General features: G+C 44.2%; 3 protein-coding genes across 5 annotated transcripts in view; 2 read left to right on the plus strand and 1 right to left on the minus strand.

The window, feature by feature from the left end:
• The first annotated feature begins 110 nt into the window (after window positions 1–110).
• atp6v1e1a (ATPase H+ transporting V1 subunit E1a) lies at window positions 111–4,047 on the plus strand. The gene is made up of 9 exons (XM_037452092.2): window positions 111–333; window positions 763–828; window positions 923–1,032; window positions 1,793–1,859; window positions 2,118–2,207; window positions 2,296–2,364; window positions 2,522–2,616; window positions 2,740–2,827; window positions 3,541–4,047. Exons 1-9 carry the CDS (start codon window positions 301–303, stop codon window positions 3,601–3,603), a joined length of 681 nt encoding a protein of 226 aa, XP_037307989.2. The 5' UTR covers window positions 111–300; the 3' UTR covers window positions 3,604–4,047.
• A 25-nt stretch (window positions 4,048–4,072) lies between these two features.
• On the minus strand, window positions 4,073–10,693 carry slc25a18 (solute carrier family 25 member 18). 2 transcript variants are annotated; one of them, XM_037452090.2, is made up of 10 exons: window positions 10,330–10,693; window positions 8,918–9,293; window positions 8,597–8,722; window positions 7,714–7,769; window positions 7,446–7,536; window positions 7,013–7,128; window positions 6,633–6,831; window positions 5,969–6,132; window positions 5,530–5,605; window positions 4,073–5,442 (listed from the first exon to the last, which is right to left on the minus strand). In XM_037452090.2, the coding sequence occupies exons 2-10, from the start codon at window positions 8,935–8,937 to the stop codon at window positions 5,301–5,303; spliced, it is 990 nt and encodes a 329-aa protein (XP_037307987.1). In that variant the 5' UTR covers window positions 8,938–9,293; window positions 10,330–10,693; the 3' UTR covers window positions 4,073–5,300. The 2 variants fall into 2 exon arrangements, with proteins under 2 accessions (XP_037307987.1, XP_037307988.1); XM_037452091.2 differs by having other exon boundaries at window positions 8,597–8,719; window positions 10,330–10,692.
• A 3,881-nt stretch (window positions 10,694–14,574) lies between these two features.
• The window catches only part of LOC119195552 (chromatin remodeling regulator CECR2), a 31,393-nt gene continuing 26,296 nt past the window's right edge, over window positions 14,575–19,671 (plus strand). The window contains exon 1 of one of the 2 annotated variants that reach the window (XM_037450555.2): window positions 14,575–14,846. In XM_037450555.2, coding sequence (XP_037306452.2) covers window positions 14,700–14,846 — 147 coding nt within the window. In that variant the 5' untranslated portion in view covers window positions 14,575–14,699. Of the gene's footprint in view, window positions 14,847–18,113; window positions 18,183–19,671 lie in introns of those variants that run through there. The other variant, XM_037450556.2, reaches the window with a different exon arrangement.

Here is a 19,671-nt window from a genome sequence, read left to right on the forward strand (position 1 = left end):
CAATATATGGGCCAATCAAACCGGAAAACATTTTTGACAGATGTGTGTCTGGGGTCTGTACTTGCTGAAAAGGGGAGGGGATAAACGCCCTTACCTGTCCCCTCGTACATGGTTGACATGTCTTGTTTTGAAAATATCACCGGATGTTGTTGCTTATCTCGCATCGCTAGCTCGACTTTAATGCTAAACAGGAGAACACGCATAACGTCTGGTGACTTTTTCCTGTGCAACTGAACTACTCCAGTGGTCGGGAATTCGTTTTTACAGTCTTATGATAAACAAAGATATTTAAGGACAGACATGGCGCTCACAGATGCTGACGTAAAGAAACAGGTAACGCTAAAAACTGTTATGTTTAACCACATTGATCCCAGAGACTAACCTAACCATAACTTAGCGGATTTTAAGTCCGCTAACTTAAACATAACACACGGTAAACAAAAACGAACTAATTGACCATCGCGTGTTAACGTTAGTTTCATAAACCTTGTTACGCATAAACTTTCGTAACTGTTCGTACTTTTGTTATCGGTCCATTTGGCATAAGGTTAATTGTGTTATCTGCCGCCAGCTGTTAATTCACTTGCACGGGCACGCAATTAAACCGCTAATTTAACTTGTCCTTGCCCGTCACGTGGTCTGGTGGCGTGAACTCAAATAAAGTCTAATGATAACTTAGATTAAATAATTCAATTAAAAACACTCTGTTCGAGCCAAAGCCGTAGTTCTGACTTTGATCAAACTATTCTGTGCTTGCGGCAGATCAAGCACATGATGGGCTTCATCGAGCAGGAGGCCGGGGAGAAGGTGGAGGAGATCGACGCAAAGGTAAGGTGCTCCCTCTCCTCTCTCCCTGTCATGCTGGAGATGTCCTCGGCGGGGATCGATAGTAAGGGCTCCCCTCCCACCCCTCTGTTCACAGGCGGAGGAAGAGTTCAACATCGAAAAGGGGCGTCTGGTGCAGACCCAGAGGGTGAAGATCATGCAATACTACGAGAAGAAGGAGAAGCAGATCGAACAACACAAGAAAATGTCAGTAGTTTGGTCACGCTGCCAGCTTAGGAAAAAGAAATCCCATTGGCAGAGATAACGTTCGTACACACCCTAAAAGTGGGAGCAGTGCTTACGCGGTGCCATTGGAGCTTTTCATTATTCTTATTTTTTTTAAATCGCTGATCGGGTTTATCACACAAAAAAAGGAATATCCTTTTCATCACACATTTTTGTTCTATCCCTTTAAATCATCTTTTATGAGCATCTCTAAATAAAGGTGAAAGGCCGTCGCCTTCCTATATCTGGTGTTCAGGGACAAGGACGTCACATGACAGCCACGGATCACAAACTACCTTAGTGTGAAGGCGCTCTTTGGCCTGGAGGTAATGCTGCACCTGTTTATTAATTTATCGTCATCATTTTTCCCACACGTTATCCATAATGTTTCATTTGACAATTGCAAGCCTTCCATTTTGGCCGTCCCCAGATGGATCGAAAGGCTGTTAAACTAATGTCATAGCAGCGTCAAAATATTAAATCGGTTCTTACCAGCTGCAGGTTTTATTTCCTCCCTCAAGGTCTTTCAGACACTTTGCTGCTCTGTTACTTTGTCGCTATGAACTCCTTGTCCCTTCACTTTAAGCACAGTTCTGGCTTAAGTTAACTATCTCTGGCTACATCTTCTTCTCGGAAATGGACATCATCAGATGAGCTTTAAAACCCAGTTGGCAATCAGTGTTTTGCATCATTGTTTGTATGATGATGTGTTACTTATTGAATGTGCTTTCCACTGTCACAGCAAGATGTCTAACCTGACCAACCAAGCGAGGCTGAAGGTGCTGACGGCCCGCGACAACATGATCACGGTGATCAATGCTATTATTTTACACACATTTCGTTTGTGTCAAGCAACTTGCACATAACGTTCTCATTCTTTGGAACGTTTTGTCTTTTTCCGATAACCGCTGAATTAAATCACCCTCGTTTGTGTTGGGTTCCAACAACCTATAAACACTATTTATTGCAGATATCTAAAGACCAGCTTATGAGAGACTAGTTCATGTCGTTAAGGCGATCTAAATGATTGAGTAAAACCTCTGCCCTCTACTTTTGTTCCTCCTCAGGACTTGTTGAATGAGGCCCGTCAAAGACTTGCAGAGATTGCCAAGGACCCTGCGAGTTACGCTTCCTTACTGGAGGGCCTGGTGCTTCAGGTGAAGTCGCTCTCATGGGAGCCAACGGCTTATTAACAACTGACTGGTTTCTCTTGGCTTTTCTGAGTGTACTGTCATCTTTTTGAAGGGTTTCTATCAACTGCTGGAACCTAAGGTGACCATCCGCTGCCGACAGCAGGATGTGGAAACGGTTCAGGTGAGGTCGAGCTGCATAGTGCTGCATCATGTTGCAATCATTGGGAAGAGTCTGTTTCTAAAGTGCAGGCAATTACACCAGGCGCTGCATCCTTTTTTTGACATTGGGACAGTTGGTAGTGTCGTGTTTTTTAAATGTTTGTTTTATTGCTTGACAGGCCGCAGTAAATAAGAACATCCATATCTACAAAGAGACGCTGAAGAGCAACATAGTCGTCCAAATCGACCAGGAGCGCTTTCTTCCATCAGAGATGTAACAAGATGCACCCAGGGCCCATTCTTACTCTTAGATTTTACATTTTAAATGATCAGGGGAAGAAAAAAAATAAAATGAGTTTGGATGTCTCATCATTGCAACCGCTCTCTGTTTTAACAGCTGCGGAGGGATCGAAGTGTACAACGACAACAGGAAGATCAAGGTTTCCAACACTTTGGAGAACAGGCTTGAGCTGATGGCACAGCAGGTAGAGTCACGTTGATCATTCGTCCAAAATCCAAATCCGTGAATGCACACACTGCGATAACCCTGTGAGTCTGTGCAGCCGGCCTGTGGAGGGCAGCAGAGCCCGCTAGTCTGAAGTTTGATTTGGTGACACTTTATTGAGCACCCTTGGAAGGGATTTGTTGAAATGGGTTCTGCCGCCGCGCAGATGAGAGCCTCATCACTACAGAGGCTTCCTCAGAACGATTTATTCTGATGTATCATATATATATATAAAGAAATATGGTAAGAAACATTCCTTAACTCTCTTGATACCGGCCTTAAGCATGGAGATTGTAAGGAAGATCATGCCTAAGGGGTCTGAGCCACACGGTTTGAATCTGAAGTTTAGCACAAGCTAGAAGTAAGATGAGGAAAAATGTTTGTTTAATATAAACAAATTGGTGGATTACATGTCCCTCAGCGGTCATGTGTGCCACCAGACACACAATGATATAGATGATAGTGTGGTTTCATTGTCTGCTTCCAGATATTTCATTTTCAGAAAATACCTAATAAAATAAATTATATTATTATTATTAAAATAACCACTATTTATTTCCATCAGAGGAAAAGAAAAAAATGAATAATATTGAAGCCCCTGTGTTTGTCCCGTTTCTCCACTAGTTTACTTCACTCATTTATCACTGTCTTTCTTGTGTGTACTTGCTTGTGTGCTGACTTTACATCTGACAGATGATGCCTGAGATCCGAGTGGACTTGTTTGGAGCCAATCCCAACCGCAGGTTCACGGATTAACAGTGGATTGGAAGAGCGCTGTGTGTGAACCTTGAGGGCCACCAAAGAGCTTCATCACAAGTCTTACAATCCCTTACCATTCAGGGTATGGGAGGCTACTGCTGTGTTAATATGTCTTCTTTTTCATTTTTGCACTTATTGACTACATGATATTATTTATGTGCCCTTTATTTCACCTTTAAATATACCCGTTCCAATTGTTTTGGAAAATCTGTTACTCTTTGATACTTTATTTAGGAAATCAAAGCTTTATAATTAGGTCACCAAATATACAAATATTCCTCACATGCCTAGTCAATTTTTTTTTTTTTACAGTAAAGCCTATGTGGTTGGTTATAAGGCATGTTTGCCCAACAATTCCTTTTTCTGTTTGATTGCGTGTGCGTTCGGACAGAAAAAGAAATGTCCATCATGGTTGTGAAGCTTCTAACATAAACAAAAACAAAAATAAATGTGTGACACTAAGAGATGAGAATGTAGGAGATATCTTTATTTACAGCGTGTAAACAAACCTTTTACTCAGGCTATGTTCAATCTACAAAGAGGAAAATGTAGTAGCCTTGGTACAACAGCCACATCAGAATGTGTCTTACATTAAAAATGTAAAAAAAAAAACATATTTTAGTGCCACGCAGTGGATTTAAGTGATGGCAAACAGTTGGACAAGGTGCCGTACTCGTCCATGGGCCTAACAAATAGAATTGTCCTCGCTATGTTGGACTCACTTACCAAATCAATGATCCCAAACTCCCAATTCCACTGAATTCATTCAAGACATACAGGTTTTATGATTGAAGAACAACCAGCACTCATAAGGCTTTAATTTAATTGTTTTCTTTGCACATGATTTAAAGCAAAGCAGTTTTTTTTTTCTAACACAGTAATATATGCTTCAAGGGTTTTATTTAAGCTGTGTGGAGAAGAGGAAGTGAAGGCTACGAGACATTCAGCAGTCTAACCTGACCTGAGCAGCAAAGTGAGCTGTGTGTTAGGGTACGTCGTACGTTAATGCCGGGATTAAAGCATCACCATCAGATTAACGACTGACTTGAGAGTTCCTGGCAGCCGGCACCTCCCAATCTACTGGGAGAATCCAAGATTACAAATCAGACCTCGGGGATTGGGAGGAACGCATGAGAGGGCAGGCCGAAGGAGATTAAGCTCATTTTTTCAGAGAAACACGCCAAACAAGTCTAATCTTTTGCATTCGATGCCAGTTCACGCTGCGACGTTCACTGGGACGCAATGTAATTTGCTGATGAAGATTAAAGGGGGACTTTGTCACTTACATAGGACAGTGCACACTTCCTCGTCATGATGACACACATCTTGCCCCCTCAGGTGAGAGCCTAACCCGAACCCTAACCCACACATAACGCAGCCAACTCCTTGGATCGACCCGACCTTTATGAACCCATACGCTCAGCTTGCTCACACACCTACACGTGACCCTGTTGACGGCACGTAACAACCTAGAGAAACTCGATTAGTGATTAGAACCCGCTGGTCCACGTGTTAGCAAATAGACCCCTTCCAATGAGAGACCACACCCCTTCCTTTGGTTGGCAGATCGCGGCCGTGTCCCCCCTCCCCCCCCCTTCTCTCTCTCTGCATCCAGCGTTCACCCAGTTGTGTCATTCATTCAACTGCAGAATAAAGCAGCAGCGACGAGGGACATCCACCGAAGCCGAGCACTGCTATCCCAGCAGACCTAGCAGCGTCTCCCCCACCCCGAGGAAGTAGACCCCCTGGGCGATGCCAAAAAGGGGAGCGATGACCAGTGCGCGGCATGCGGCACCCTTCAGGAACGCTGATGGGCCCTCGCGCATCATGATGCGCCTGCAAAGGGAAGAACATGTGACGTGGCGCTCAAGGTTTGGGAAACACAAAAGGCAATACATGTTTCCTCACAGGCTGACTTCTTACCGCGTGCAGTCAACAATCCCTTTGTACGTGTCCTCGCCGTCGCCTTTTTGCAAGGTCTGCAGGCGAGTCTTTATGACTGCGGAGGGATTCATACCACACACTGTACTGTCATTATGTGAGATCAAAGAGAACAACAAGGTTTGGTTTCTTACGAATGAGGCTTTTTTCGTAAGCGAAATGACGAATGTGTTATTTTAGTTTCATTGTATATTTAGCAGGAACAATGCAAATCTCGCCACATTCTGTATAGCTAAAAGCTCATTCTCTTCCATAGTCCCTGGGCCGAGGCCACAAAGGGAAGCCGGGTCACAGAGATTAGCGATGAGGTGTATCACCGGATGTATGTATGCACCTGCTATCTCTGTGAGAAACTCCAATTCCTGCCCACGCCGCCACCTTCCATTCGTTCTCACTTTGTGTGCATCTTTCTGCCACTTACCGTCCAACGGTGTTACAGCCACAGCTGCCACTGAGCCTGCGCCGCAGCCTGACACAAAAGACTGCCAGAACGGCGCCCGAGTCTGCACGTCACCCACTGTCTCCCGGCCCAGCGCGTTCAGGTTGGCGAACAGCGGGAAGTAGATCATTGAGAAGGGCACGTCCCTGAAAATAAGGATTACAAAACATGTCAGGTTGAAGGAAAGACAGAGAGGAAACAATCGGAGATGGAGGCTACTACGGCATACGGGGGAGAGGAGATGTGCTCTCAAACATGGCCCCGTTCAACTGCAGCATGACAGCCAGACATAGCTGCAGGAATCTATTGATCCGCGTTGATTGTCAGAGTTCGACAGGAAGTGCAATGAACGGGTTATGCAATGCGAAATCAACTCATTCAAACAGAGATGACGGAGTTGAATGGTGGGAGAGGACACTACAAAAGGAGCTAAATCAAAGAACCTGAATGTCACAGACTGAGAGCCACCACAGAAATAAGGAAGAGGAGGAATTAGAACGGAGACCAGAGCAGTTCAAGGATTCCAGGAAATTCCAAATTGTGTGAAATTTGGGTTTAACCTTTAAGCCTTTTTTGCCTTTTTTTCAATGTGTGCGGATGAGTGTGCGTGTGTGTGTGTATGTGTTGATGTCTTTGTGTGTATGACCTCATTAAGGTTGCTCCTGCCCCCCTGTAGAGGCCTGCCAGTCCACGAGTCTTCAGCAACTGCACAGTGATGCTGGTGGCCGAGGTCCGAGGGGGAGGGGGATGGGGAGGGGGAGGCCTCACTGTTGGGGGGGGGCCCAATGATTGAGCTGTACCAGAGGCTGCCGCCTGAGCCGGAGTCGTAACAGGCCTCTGGGCCGCTGATGGTCAAACACAGAGTGTCACAGGTAAGCAACACTCAACAACGCTAACAACACTCACAATAGACTTTAGTTTGACCAAATCAATCTTTGTATAGATATGGGGAAAAGTTGCATTTTTCCAAGTTGATGTACTTCCCAAAGGAAGAAAATCATTGAAAAAATCCAGTAACCAACTAACCGAGCCTTCCTGCATCCTGCAGCTGGATCTTAAGCATCTCCATAGGAGTGGTGACGACCACCTGACAGGTCCCGGCCCCACAACCTGCCAGCACCTCCCCCCACAGGGGTAAATGCCTGGAAACACAATAGGGATCAAAAATGCAGCAATATCAAGCGCATAAGGAGTAAAAGGCGGTATATTGAAGAGAAAACACACAAGCTTGAGATTTTAAAGTTTTTTTTGTTTACTTGACACTTAATTCTTTTTCATTATCTTTGGCCAAATTACATTAATCTAAGACCTTAAAGTGCTTTAACAAGGGCAGCAAACGCATTCGTCACATGTATGAGGAGATTATTGGATCCACAGTAATGAGTACGTTGGAGCTGTACCTATTTTATGTAGCTTCCTTATATGATGCACCTTTTGAAGGGGCGAAAATCTATTTTACCCATCCTTAGAGAGCTTCTGTCTGAAGACGTCGTTGGCGGCCAGCTTGATGGCTTTCTCCGGCGTGACAAGTGTGAGATTCACCGCGGCGCCTGGAGAGGACAAACAGGCCGAGGAGCACAATAAGAGCCAACCTGCACAGAGGCTTATGGCTCACGCCCAAGAAGCAGTGGAGCCCACTTGTTATGACCATAGGGCTCGCAGGACAGACAACAGACTAGGTGGGTGGATTAAGTTCGTCGCAAGGATTAGAATGGCAACAAACGCACCTCTGTAGCATCCGAAGTAGCCCTCCGAGCGGATCGTCTTTGCGAGGCAGTCCAACCTGTAAAGACAAAAAGGAGAAGGCAATTTTCATGTCGTCTGTTTTGTCAAAATGTCTTATTAGAATATAGCAACGTTCATGTTTCAGTATTCAGTCTACTGACAGACATTAGCGTTGAGTCCGCAGAGGCCAGTGTGATATTAGTATTAGCAGTTGTGTTGAAACTCTCTTTTTTTTTTTTTCTTTGCAAAGACCAAGCAGAAAGTCAACCTTGTGACTGGGCTTTGAAGGGAAGTTATCCAAGCAATTTTTCCATGTCTGACTCAGAGTGGAAACCCGCAGTCTAAAATGTGACGTGTACTGGGACGACCACACCCAATCAGCCGGCAATGCCCACCAGATGTGCGCGGTTAGAAATGTTGGGTCGGAGCGCAGAAGTCTTTTGCTCTGCGTCTCCTCAGTTTGTGTCGGTTAGTTTCTGTGCATTTGTTTCATCTGGTTTAAGTTACCAAAAGAGGGCATCAACTAACGCACTGTATTCCGTCTTTCCCTTAACTCACATGACCCCCGTGAGTGACAAAAACACTGTGCCAAATATGGGGAAAGTGTGTTGAGCGGTGCCGACCCCACCCCTTTGTGATTCAGTGGAAAATATGTCGGCATCATGTAAATAGATCCTGCTTGTTTGAAGCTCAAATCAGGGTGCTGTTACCCAGAGAGAACGTTTTGTTATTGTACATCACCAGCAGATAGTATTCAATGGTTTCTCACTTCAGAAACTTTTTCAGATGAACAAAAACTATAAAAAGGTCTTGTTTAGGGATGCCAAGACAAACTGTATACGTGTATCGGGTTAACCTGGAACGGGGGGGGGGAGTCCTACTCACATTCCATTGTAGACTTGGACTCCCTGCTGGTTCTGTAGGCGGGTCTTGGCCAGGTCAATAGGAAATACACAAGTCACACCGACCAGGCCTGCCACGCCCCCATTAATCAGCTTAGCAGGGAGGCTGCTGAGGGATCAACAAAGACACGGTCCCACACGCATGCAGGGAACCATTCAAACAGAGTCACCCACCCAGCTCATGCAAATGACACATCCATTCAAGCACAAAAATAGAATTGGAGAGGGCACACCAACCAATCACCCGCTCACGTTACGAATGCATTTTCCTTTTCCATTGGGCTGAACAGAAGAAGATACCCACCTAACTTTCTTCTCCGCCATCCTGCTTGTGTTTGGGCTGCAGGCCCAAGACCACTACTCCTCCTCCTCCTCTTCCTCCGTCTACCCCTCCTCTTCCTCTTCCTTTTCCTCTTCCCTCCCGCACTTTGGCCCGCCGCCTAATGTTGTCAACCACAGCTTAACCCTCACCTGCCCGCCCACGCCACAAATGCAGATCACTGCTCCTTTTAATATGGCAGCAGAGGGACCGCCTCCGTTCCCCTTCGTGCTGCGGGGGCGGGCGCCCTTTTTTTTTCTCTGTTGAAACCACAACGGAATCTGTTGAATCTGTGTCTTGTGGGCCGCCTTCCTGCTTTGTTGTAGCTCACAGCAAAATTCGACTTCAAATCCCCCACACCCTGAAACACAAAACGCATGTAATTGATCAGGATTAAATCACATGAAAGGGAACAAGGGAGAGCAGTGTTTCTCATTGAGATGGTTGATTGACACGCCGCACCTTAACTAGAGAGGCCACCAATCATCATCCAATTTAGATCATTGATAAATGGGAATAGTTTATCCCACGACTACCGCATCGAGACAAAACATCTTCAGTTCCTCTAATCTGCTTGCTAAAAGGGATCAGAGGAATTGATCTAGCGAGGCGGGGCAAACTTCAAAAGAGGGGCTTACCGGTATTTTTTTACCCCATTGGAAATCCAGCTTTTAACAAAGGATTGAAATGGAGATTTGAATAGACATGAAACAACTAGTTTGACATATTTTTGTTCTGGTAGTACATTATTTTGCTGTCGGCTCAGAGGAGATAATACAAAACCCTGTTGAAACCGTATGTTGGTTTGGAGCCATTTATAGCGTTTTCTTTGCTTTTCTCTGTTTCTCCAATTCTTTTTTTCTTTTTTCCTCCTCTTCCCCCTTCGGTCAGCTCTTTAATTAATCTCTCTCTTAATCTCTCCGCATCCATTCCACCTCTATTTGCTCCACTGTAAACCTTCACTCGATCGTTACATTTCATTATCAATCCCTTTCGCACTGTTTTATCTTCTCATCTTGATTCGCATCATTTTTCATCACCTCAACTTTTTCATCGCATCATTTTTCTCTCTTCCTTTATTTATGTCCATGCTCGTACTCTATATTTTCTTTTCCATTGCTGAACGCTGCTCACATTCTACACATGCCTTTTACTGTGGCCCTTTCTGTGAAACTTTCTTTCAGCTCAGCTCCATTCACACACAGTAGTGACCCTGCCAAAAACTCAGACAAGGGCGCCTCACCCCGAGCCAACCTCCAGCTCCCGGACCTCTTTTCACCCCTTAATATCTGCACCGCATCACCCCACACCTCACACAGTGCACACGGCACAAGTCCCCATGTGTGACCGCCTTACAAATAACACAGATGAGAGCAGTGGAGAATAGTTGGTCTTACCTTTGTCGGTGCATCCCACACACTGGATCAAGCTGTCCACTTTCTTTCACTTCAACAGTGTGTGCAGCAATGGTAGTCGAGCGAGAGCGATCTGAGAGAGCCAGCCGTTGGACAAACACCAGCATTGTGCTGCTGCCTAAGTCCCTCCCTCTCGCGGTGACTCGCTTCTGTGTGCCACAGGCCCAGCAACACGGCTCTGCACTAACACAACTCGACATAAACTCATGCTGCTGCCACAAGGAACCCAACGGACGCAGCCCGGGGCAAAATACCCACGGGTATAACTCGGTGTGTATTTTTTTCTAAGAACCTATGTTTGTATACAACATGAACAGCAACCACAAAAAAAGAGACTTGCCATCAGTAAGGAGCTCTCTATTCAGCAGCCCTGGTGTTACATAATACGTCTAGGCACACATGAATTCCACAAATGTTAAGAGTCTTACAGTTACATTGTAACAGGGATTTACCATTATGATTATCACTGTATGGGATATATTGTTCAATTATATTTGAAAATGTGTAACGGTGGGTGATTATTAGAGAAGTTATGTAAGAACATTAACAAAAAGAGCATGTGACTGCTACAGCAACTACTTATTGACCCTCAACTAGTTTTTCATGAGCATTGATTGATTCCAGTTGATGGAAAAACAATTACTATCAGTGATCATTTCCTTTATCACCAGGAAAGAATTGTAAAATATATATATTTTTTCAATTTCATTTCCGTGAATACTGTGTTGTTACGACCCTCTGTGCATTATGATGTCAGTTGGGAAAAAAAATGTGTGCAGTGTTTTTAAAAAATAATAGAATAGACCAAATAAACATAATCTAAGAAATATTTTTTAGGGTGTGTTGACTTGACATTCTGTGATGGTCTTCCCCTCTTCTTCAAGACTTTCCTCTCATTGCAAAGGCAACTTGCAACTTCAGCTTTGAATTTTAGCAAACTATGTTCATCTTCCTTTGGGACGCCACGGTTTTTGACAAAAGTGAAATACATGATGTGGAACACAAATCTCCTTGTGGGGCAGTCAGCAAAAAAGGTTTTCAAAAGGGTCCCATGATGGGTGAAAGCAAAGAGCTGTCTCAAGACCGTTGCAATTGTTGCAAAACAGAATGATGGCATTGGTTATGGGAGCATTTCTAAGCATCTGAATGTTCCAGTGAACACTGTTGGGGCCATAATACGGAAGTGGAAAGACAATCATTTAACCATACATTTTTTTCGACCAGGTGCTCCTCGCAAAATTTCTGAGAGAGGAGTGAAAAGAATTATCAGAAGAGTTGTCCAAGAGCCAAGGACCACTTGTGGAGAAAAGAGAACTCAAAAAGACCTGCAATAAGCAGGTACTGTTGTCTCAAAGAAAACGGTAAGTAATTCACTCCACCGCCATGGCCTGTGTGCACGCTCACCACGCAAGACTCCATTGCTGGAAAAAAAAAGCACATTGAAGCTCGTTCAAAGTTTACTGCACAACATTTGGAAAAGCCAGTGAAATACTGGGAGAATGTAGTGTGGTCAGATGAGAGCAAAATTGAACTGTTTAGATGCCATAATACACACCATGTTTGGAGGAGAAATGGCACTGCACATCACCCTAAAAACCCCACACCCACCAACACCATACACAAAATTGAAGGAAGAATGAATGAGCAAATTTACAGAGACATTCTTGACAGAAATCTGCTGCCATCTACCAGGATGATGAAGATGAAACGAGGGTGGACATTTCAGCAAGACAATGATCCCAGACACACAGCCAAGGAAACTCAACTGGTTTCAAAGAATGAAAATAAAGTTGCTTGAATGGCCCAGCCAATCACCTTACTTAAAGGGCTTTTGTACAAAGTATTGAATAAATATCCGTAAACTTCTTTGTTTTGGTTTCTTTGTATGTATGTATTTCTTGGGTTGTTACCAACATCTGGTGAAAATTTCATGTCAATAGCTCCTTTGGAAATAGATTTACTGAGAAAACTGTTGACGTGTTCAATACTTATTTTACCCGCTGTATGTACCAACTTTCAGTCCAATGTGCATGCACATACATTATTTCCTTACTGACCACGTGTGTTACAAAGTGTCACGATCGCAGCTGAAGCAGGATGCAGGGAGGACTCAGGCGCAGAGTTTTTCCAGTCAAAAGTGCTCTTTATTCTCAAACTAATAACGTGCTCCAACGACGAGGGACATATAGACAATGACGCGACAGGAGACAACAGGCACACAGGGCTTAAATACACAAGGGAGGTGCAGGTGATTGGACACAGGTGGAGACAATCACGCAATCACAAGACAAGGCAGGAAGTGAAGTTACCCAGGAACACAAGAGACATGAAACTTCAAACTAAAACAGGAAGAGAGGCCAAACCGTGACACAAAGGCTCCATTTTGAAATATATTAAGAAATAAAAAATCATAATTGAGGTCTCCAAAATAATTTCGAATATTAATTAATAGAAGGACGGAATAACATCAGGAAAATGGGCAGGAAGTATCAAAAATACCTAATACACAAAATCATACAATCGTAATATGTTATTCATGAGTACAAGAAGCGTTTGAATGAAGCCGGTTGAGGTGGAGAAATATCGAATAACTTATTATACAATTATACAGCTTAAAAGGCAATAAAAGTGTTTCATATATTATACATTTAAATATAAAAAACATTTAATAAGTGTACTTCAGTACAGCACATGAGCAAATGTTCTGATGGATTGGTAAAAGCAACTTTCTGCTTGGTCACTTCGTCTCAACCCAGACCAACCTGTTCCAAAACACCTGTTTGGTGTTTTGATGGTGGCGGGTAACCATCATCAAAACACCAAATGCATGTATTTTAGTAGAATACGCTTGAGAGAACATCAAAAAAAAACATTAATGTGGCCTGTGTATGTTTATATAGTCATTCATTATATATGTATAAATCATTTAATTAAATGAGAATTGTTTCCAAACTCCTATATATATATTATAATTTATATATAGGTATATATATGCTTGAAATTTAACAGGCTCCAAAGTCAATATGCTCTTCTCGAAAAATCATGAGCTTTCCTCTTGCACCACCTTGAGGCCAAAATGTTACTGTTTACACTGGATGTTTAATTAATTAGATCATTTAATTGAATGCCATTAAATGAAATGCTTCGAATGGGGTTTACGTTTTGAACATGCAGCATTTTTAGGATGTTATCTGACTTTTTAAAAACTAAAATAAATATTCTTAGGTAATCAAAATGAATTTATGCATTAAGTAAACTTTCAAATGAACACATAATTTGAAGCTTCAAGCTTTAGGAGGAAAATGTTATTTAAGGAAAGATGATTTAATCTATTTTTATCTAAATCTGAAATTGCGTTTTAACCAAAGTGCTTTTTACCATTGATTTTTATTCATGTGGCGGACAACTGAGCAAGACAACTTAGGAAATGTGTGACTTTCTCTTTCTTAGAAAATTAGGATATAATAAGAGGTAACTGTGAGACAACAGCTTCCCGACTGAGTGGCAACTTTGGCACCAACTGTCACCGAGCGCAGCTGCTGTCTGGCTGAATGCACTTTTTTACATATTGCGATGGAGGGAGCCCCTGTGCAGTGTACAGGCCAGCTTCCTCCACGCTGTTGTTGACTAAATCTAGCCTGCGTGTTGCTGGCACTTTCCTGTATACGACAATGATTAGACGAAGGAGACTTTCAGATTTGTGATTGATCGAGGAATGTTGTTGCTGTCCTAAGTTAAAGCGAAGAGGTGGTGGAAAAACATTGAAAATTTACAACAAATTGACAACAAGGAGATCGATCATGATATAGAAAATGTGCGAAACGACTTAAAGACAAAACAGACGGCTCAGAATACACGAACGCTACATTGGTGTAACTTAAAGCAGTTACCTGGCTCATATCTGGTTCATGTTTTTATTTATTTGTATTCATTCACCATTCACAGGCATTCCCTTTAAACGGCGGTTGCACTACCAAACCATAGGGGTAGTGCCGACGTTAGACTTCCGCTCCTGTAATGAGCAGAGTGTCCAAGTGCACATGTATTCAACATTAGTGAGGTTCTATTATTTAAAACAAACAACACGGTCGACATTATGTAGAGTACTTGTTACAAGTTATAGTTGTATTTATAGTAATGAGTAACCGCCCCCTCTTCCTCGTCATGAGATGGTATCGTCCTTCCCATCTGTTCGGCTCGGGTTGGACTCTGATTGGAACAGATTGTAGCGCTCTTCGGGTCGCAATGGCAACCGCGTGAGAAAGGACGACACCAGCAACTTTTGTCGTGTTTGTAATGTTACGAAGACATTGCAAGTCGCTGAGGAAACTACCTTCTGATGTGAACCACAGATGTTACACACTATCTCAAGTCCGAAAATGTCCCAGGGATGTACAGTTTCTGTGGAAGAGATCCAGTCTTGGTGGGAAGTCCCCGCCATAGCCCACTTCTGCTCGCTGTTCAGGACAGCGTTCAACCTCCCAGACTTTGAAATAGAGGTAAATTAAAACTCTGTTTGCTGTCGCTCACTGGAATGTCTTCCATTGCGGAAATGAAAAGTTGTTTGTGTCAGCTTTTTGGTGTGCTCGGTCCGTGGAGCGCGTTTTGCGTAACTAGCTCTCCGGTTAACCAGCTTAGCAGCGCCCTCTGAACTTCTCTCCTTTCGATCCTGTTAGGTAACGAGCTAACTAGCACAGCTAAACGCTAACTAGCTGCTCCCAACTGCCCGGCGATGGCTCTCCAAAAGTGGCTAAAAAGGGACATCGGGGACATCCGCTGAAGTTTTCGCGGTCACGTTGGGCTTTCATCGTCAGATATCCGTGATCAAAGTTTCGCGTGGCTTTATTGTGTTTTATATTCATGGTGTTCCCGAGTAACTTTATGAGAAAAGGTGCTCCTGTAACAACCATGTGCCACTCGTTTGTTTTCATTCGGCCAGAGCTGCGTGTTTGTGTCGAAGAGCGACCCCCATTTCAGGTCATTCAAACAGGAAAAAAAAAAAGCTGACGCGCGTGTTTGTGTGACTGTGAACATTTCAGCGATAACGCGTTTGTTTGTTGTTTAGACCAAATTTTAACGCGACGCGGAGAACACTTGTTTTAAAGCCCTGTGATGACCTGACCTGCCGCCCTGCTTGGTGCAACCGTGGATCGTGTTTGTGTTGATTCCTTCTCATCGTCGGTGGACGTAAAAAGTGAAGTTGATCGCGCGAGGCTGGAGTTTATTGTCTGGCGGTCTGGAGCCATCTGGCTGGAGGAGCCACGGGGACGCAGATGCCGCTCGGGCATTGTTTGCTCGCCACGCACTGTTTTTGTTTTTGTTTCAACACGCAATCGTTTTTTAAAGAAATGCGCGTTTCCCCACATCGGCTGAGTTGGAAAAAGCTGGAGATGTGAGAGTGCACTAAACGGCGAATTACCCGACCATTGAGGTACACAATACAACTTTACCACTCGACCCCCCCCGCCCCTAACACACACACACACACACACACACACATGTTTCTTTTAAAAAAATGTATTCGCACTTCTCAGAACAGCTTAATTTCAGCATGCATATATCTGAGGAGCCTTCAGCAGCACAGCCGACGTAGGTTGTCTAATTGATCGAGGAAGGATTGCATTTTAGAGGGATCGGTACGGTCAACATCACGCATCAACAGCCTCCCATCACTCATTCATCCCCACCCCCTTCGGGGGAGAAGCACACGTAGGCATCGCTTTGTTATTGAGCGGGGTGCGAGCCAGATGGGAGGGGGGGGGGGTGTTTACATGAAAGTTGGGTCTATGGGGAGGGGTTCTTGTCCTGTTGCATTTCTCCTCAAGGAGATATTGCATCAAATACACAAATGCGTTGTAATTATGTGTTGTCCACCTCAAAGGAGGCTTCCTGGTTGTGACTTTACAAGTGACTGAACACCGTTCTGAGGTCATCCTGCTGCTACCCACAGCTTCGTCTTGAAAGGCATCACTAAGCATGCAGGTGCCCACCCACCCCCACCCCCCATCGCAACTGGCTTTTGAGAATATATTGAGATTGATGTAGTTGTCTTGTACTTTGACATCTTCATCAGTGTTGAAGGTCATTGCTCCTTTGGTTGTCAGGCCTTGTATTACGTGCAGCTACATTTATGATTGTAATAGCCGGGCAGTAAATGGTGAGAGAAGCTCAGCGCTTTTGGTGCGGTGATTGTAAGCCAACGGAAATATGTCTTCCGAGGTGCGATGGTGGCGCATGGAGTGGTGTGATGGGCTGGGAATCATAAGGTTGGTGGTCCTGAATCCCAGCTGCCCCATGTGCCATGTCGAAGTGTCCCTGAGCAAGACCCTTAATTGCTCCCCAGGCTAAATGTAAAGCATGGGTTATAATGCAATGTAAGTCGCTTTGGATGAAGGCGTCCGCTAAATACGTAATGAAACACAAGCGACATTGTGTGATTGGAATGCGGTGTCGGTGCTGAAAACCACATTTCTCGGTTCTCATTTTGTCACATCTTTATTGTATTAGATCCGTGTCCACACCCCTCTGCTGTGTGTCATGTCATTCCCCACCTCTTAAAATAGTTTTATTTGTTTTAATTGACCTGCTTTCTTTCTAGGGATGTTGTCTCTCAGTTTGAATTATTGGAATACTTAGACAGGCACATGTTTGCCCACTTTAGTTAATGGTTTGTTTCCTAAACACTGTATCCCACACAGACCTTAGGGCAGCCTCATGCGGTCTTTCGGGCCATGTTGCCCTTGAAGCCGTGCTTTTAAGTGCACCGTGCCATTTGGTGCGTTAAGTGTGCTTTTGGTCAGCAATCAGGAAGTTATAAAAAATGATCCAAGGGAGACCACCTCAGTCAGCCCATCTGTGTTTTCCTGCACAGACACCAGGCAGACTGCACAAATAGCTGCCCTTCAGATATGACGACATGAAGATAAAAGCTCAAGGGGTCACTTAATTTGCTTACTGCGTCGCTCTTCTGTGCGTTTTTGTAAGCTATTTTGCATTCAATCCGGACACTCGATTAGTAGTGTTCCAAAGCACTTACTTTTGGATCCAACGTGTTTACTTTGAGGCCTTCCAAGAAATGAGCAGAAACTGTTGGGTGGACATGTTTGTTTTGCTTAATGCCACATACCAGCAACCGGACCAGCTGGCTATGCCACTGCCACACATTTAGTACGTTGTGCTCTCTCTCTCTCTCTCTGTGTTGTCCTTTCATCTTTTTGTCTTCACATACTGCCGTAGAGTTGAGGAAGTTGATGAGCCAATTATACATAATGCTCTGTCATTATCTGTTTGACTCCAAGTCTTTTAACCTGGTGTTGCTTTTCTTTTACTTTAACATGCTGTTGGCTTCAATTGTGTAAGAACGGTTGGGTAATGTCAGCCAACTCCAGTTACAATCTCTGCATGTGTAGGTTGAATTACCTAAGAATCAGGGGTGGCAAATTGGGGCAGGAAGCCGCTGTCATTGGTCGTGACGGAGTGGGGAACGTCGAGTGATTTCACTCTGTCCTGGGCTTCAGGGTCAACAGCCTCGGACACAGCGTCAGGCCTTTGTTGTGGACACAGTGTTGTATTGGCTGCCGCTGTCCTTTGCTCCTATTTGCTGGACAAACATGTGGGAATGTTTATATCCTTAAGTAAATCTATGCAAAGCCTTTCTATATATATTTCCTTCTTCGACACCTATTCTGTATTTGACCTCTGGTGGCATCTGTGGTATGAGGGATATGGGCCGTGCCTGATGTTACCTTCGGGGAACCAATGAATGATCTGCGCCTTCGATCGCACATCTGCACCGGGACTTAAGAACTCCACCAGTTAGTAACAGTTATTGGCAGGTGAGGATGACTGAGGCATCTAACTTAATATCTGCTGCCAGTTTGCCAGTAAAACAATGCTTTCTTTTTCTCGTCATGAAAGCTTTTGTAATGGATTGCACATTTGTGGTCACAATGTCTTGTACTCTGTGAAACCTCTTCCACGGTGGATGTTGGCAAACTGAGTCTGACAGTACTATTGTTGTACCAATCTTTTCTTTCTGCGGTGCTGGTCAGTGCGCATAGTTCCACGGCTGATACACTTCGGTGACACTGTTGCCCCTTTTTCCACCGACTGCAGGCAGTGAGCTGGAAAAAGCAGTGTGTCTGCGTGGCTGAGACAAATCGAGTGGGTGAGATGGAGAGAATGAGAATGAGTGTGTGGGGGGTGAGGAAGTGGAGAAAAGTGAAGAAAGTAGGAGATTGGGGGTTGGCTACAAAGTGACAGGACATTGGCATGGAAGAGTGAGAGGGTGATCTTTAGGAAGGAGTCCCAGGGTCAACGCGCTTGTTCCCCCCCCCCCCCCCCCCGCCCGGCTTGTTGGCCTCTGGCAAATGCGCCGTCCCTTGATCCATGATGTCTGTGGAGTAACAGCCGCTGGATTCTGAACCATCGACGTGTTTGGCATTTGTTGCACACAGAGATGCCCGTTATTTGTGATTAGATCAGACACGCGGGCAATTTATTAGCCTTCAAATCAAACTTATGCCCCGTAGTGCCTTTTTTTCCCCCCTTTTTATTTACAAATTACCCACATGGCTTTGTGTAGTTGGTCAGAAAAAACATATCTGTGACGTGGCTCTATGGATGGCGTTGTGCTTGAGCGGTGTGTCAGTTCGCCCGCCACTTGGATCCAATCTGGAAATATCTAAAAGGGTAATGGATGTAATTCACAGATATTATCTATGTTCTCACCCTTTGAAACTGCTTTCCATCTGCTTGATGGATTGGCATTAACATTTGCACAGACACCCACAGGATGTATCTTAATGGGTGTGGTGGTGACCTGTGGTGATGTCACAGCTCTACTTTGTATTTGCTGCCAAATATCAACATGAACTGCATAACCAATACTGTATTCATAATAAACATTTAACATGATGAACATTATTGTGATGTTACTACCATTTAACACTGGGCCCAGAGCTGCCTCGCTCTGCTGATAACATGGCTTTAGACTTCAAGTGAACATTAAGCTGATTGAACACAAGCATCTAAGAAAAAGTAACTCCATTGAATCTTTAGCGCCAACAGGGATGCCGTGTACCTGCCACGTGCCTTTTTGTGCTTAATATTTTCATCAATTCAAGCCATTGTGTGAACCCTGAAGCTGTGTCTATACCTTATGTTGTGGGCCATCTTTAAATTGTGTTTTCTATGTCACCTTGTGCGAGATGGAGGGCGGTTACTTTTCACAAGTAACTGCAGCAATTGAGTAATATCTATTGTCAAATGTGCTTGAGCCATCTTGCTAATGTCCTAATAACTATGGCACCCAGCTTTAACAGT

This window comes from Pungitius pungitius, chromosome 6 (genome assembly GCF_949316345.1).
Source record: "Pungitius pungitius chromosome 6, fPunPun2.1, whole genome shotgun sequence".
In the NCBI taxonomy this organism is placed as follows: Eukaryota; Metazoa; Chordata; class Actinopteri; order Perciformes; family Gasterosteidae; genus Pungitius; species Pungitius pungitius.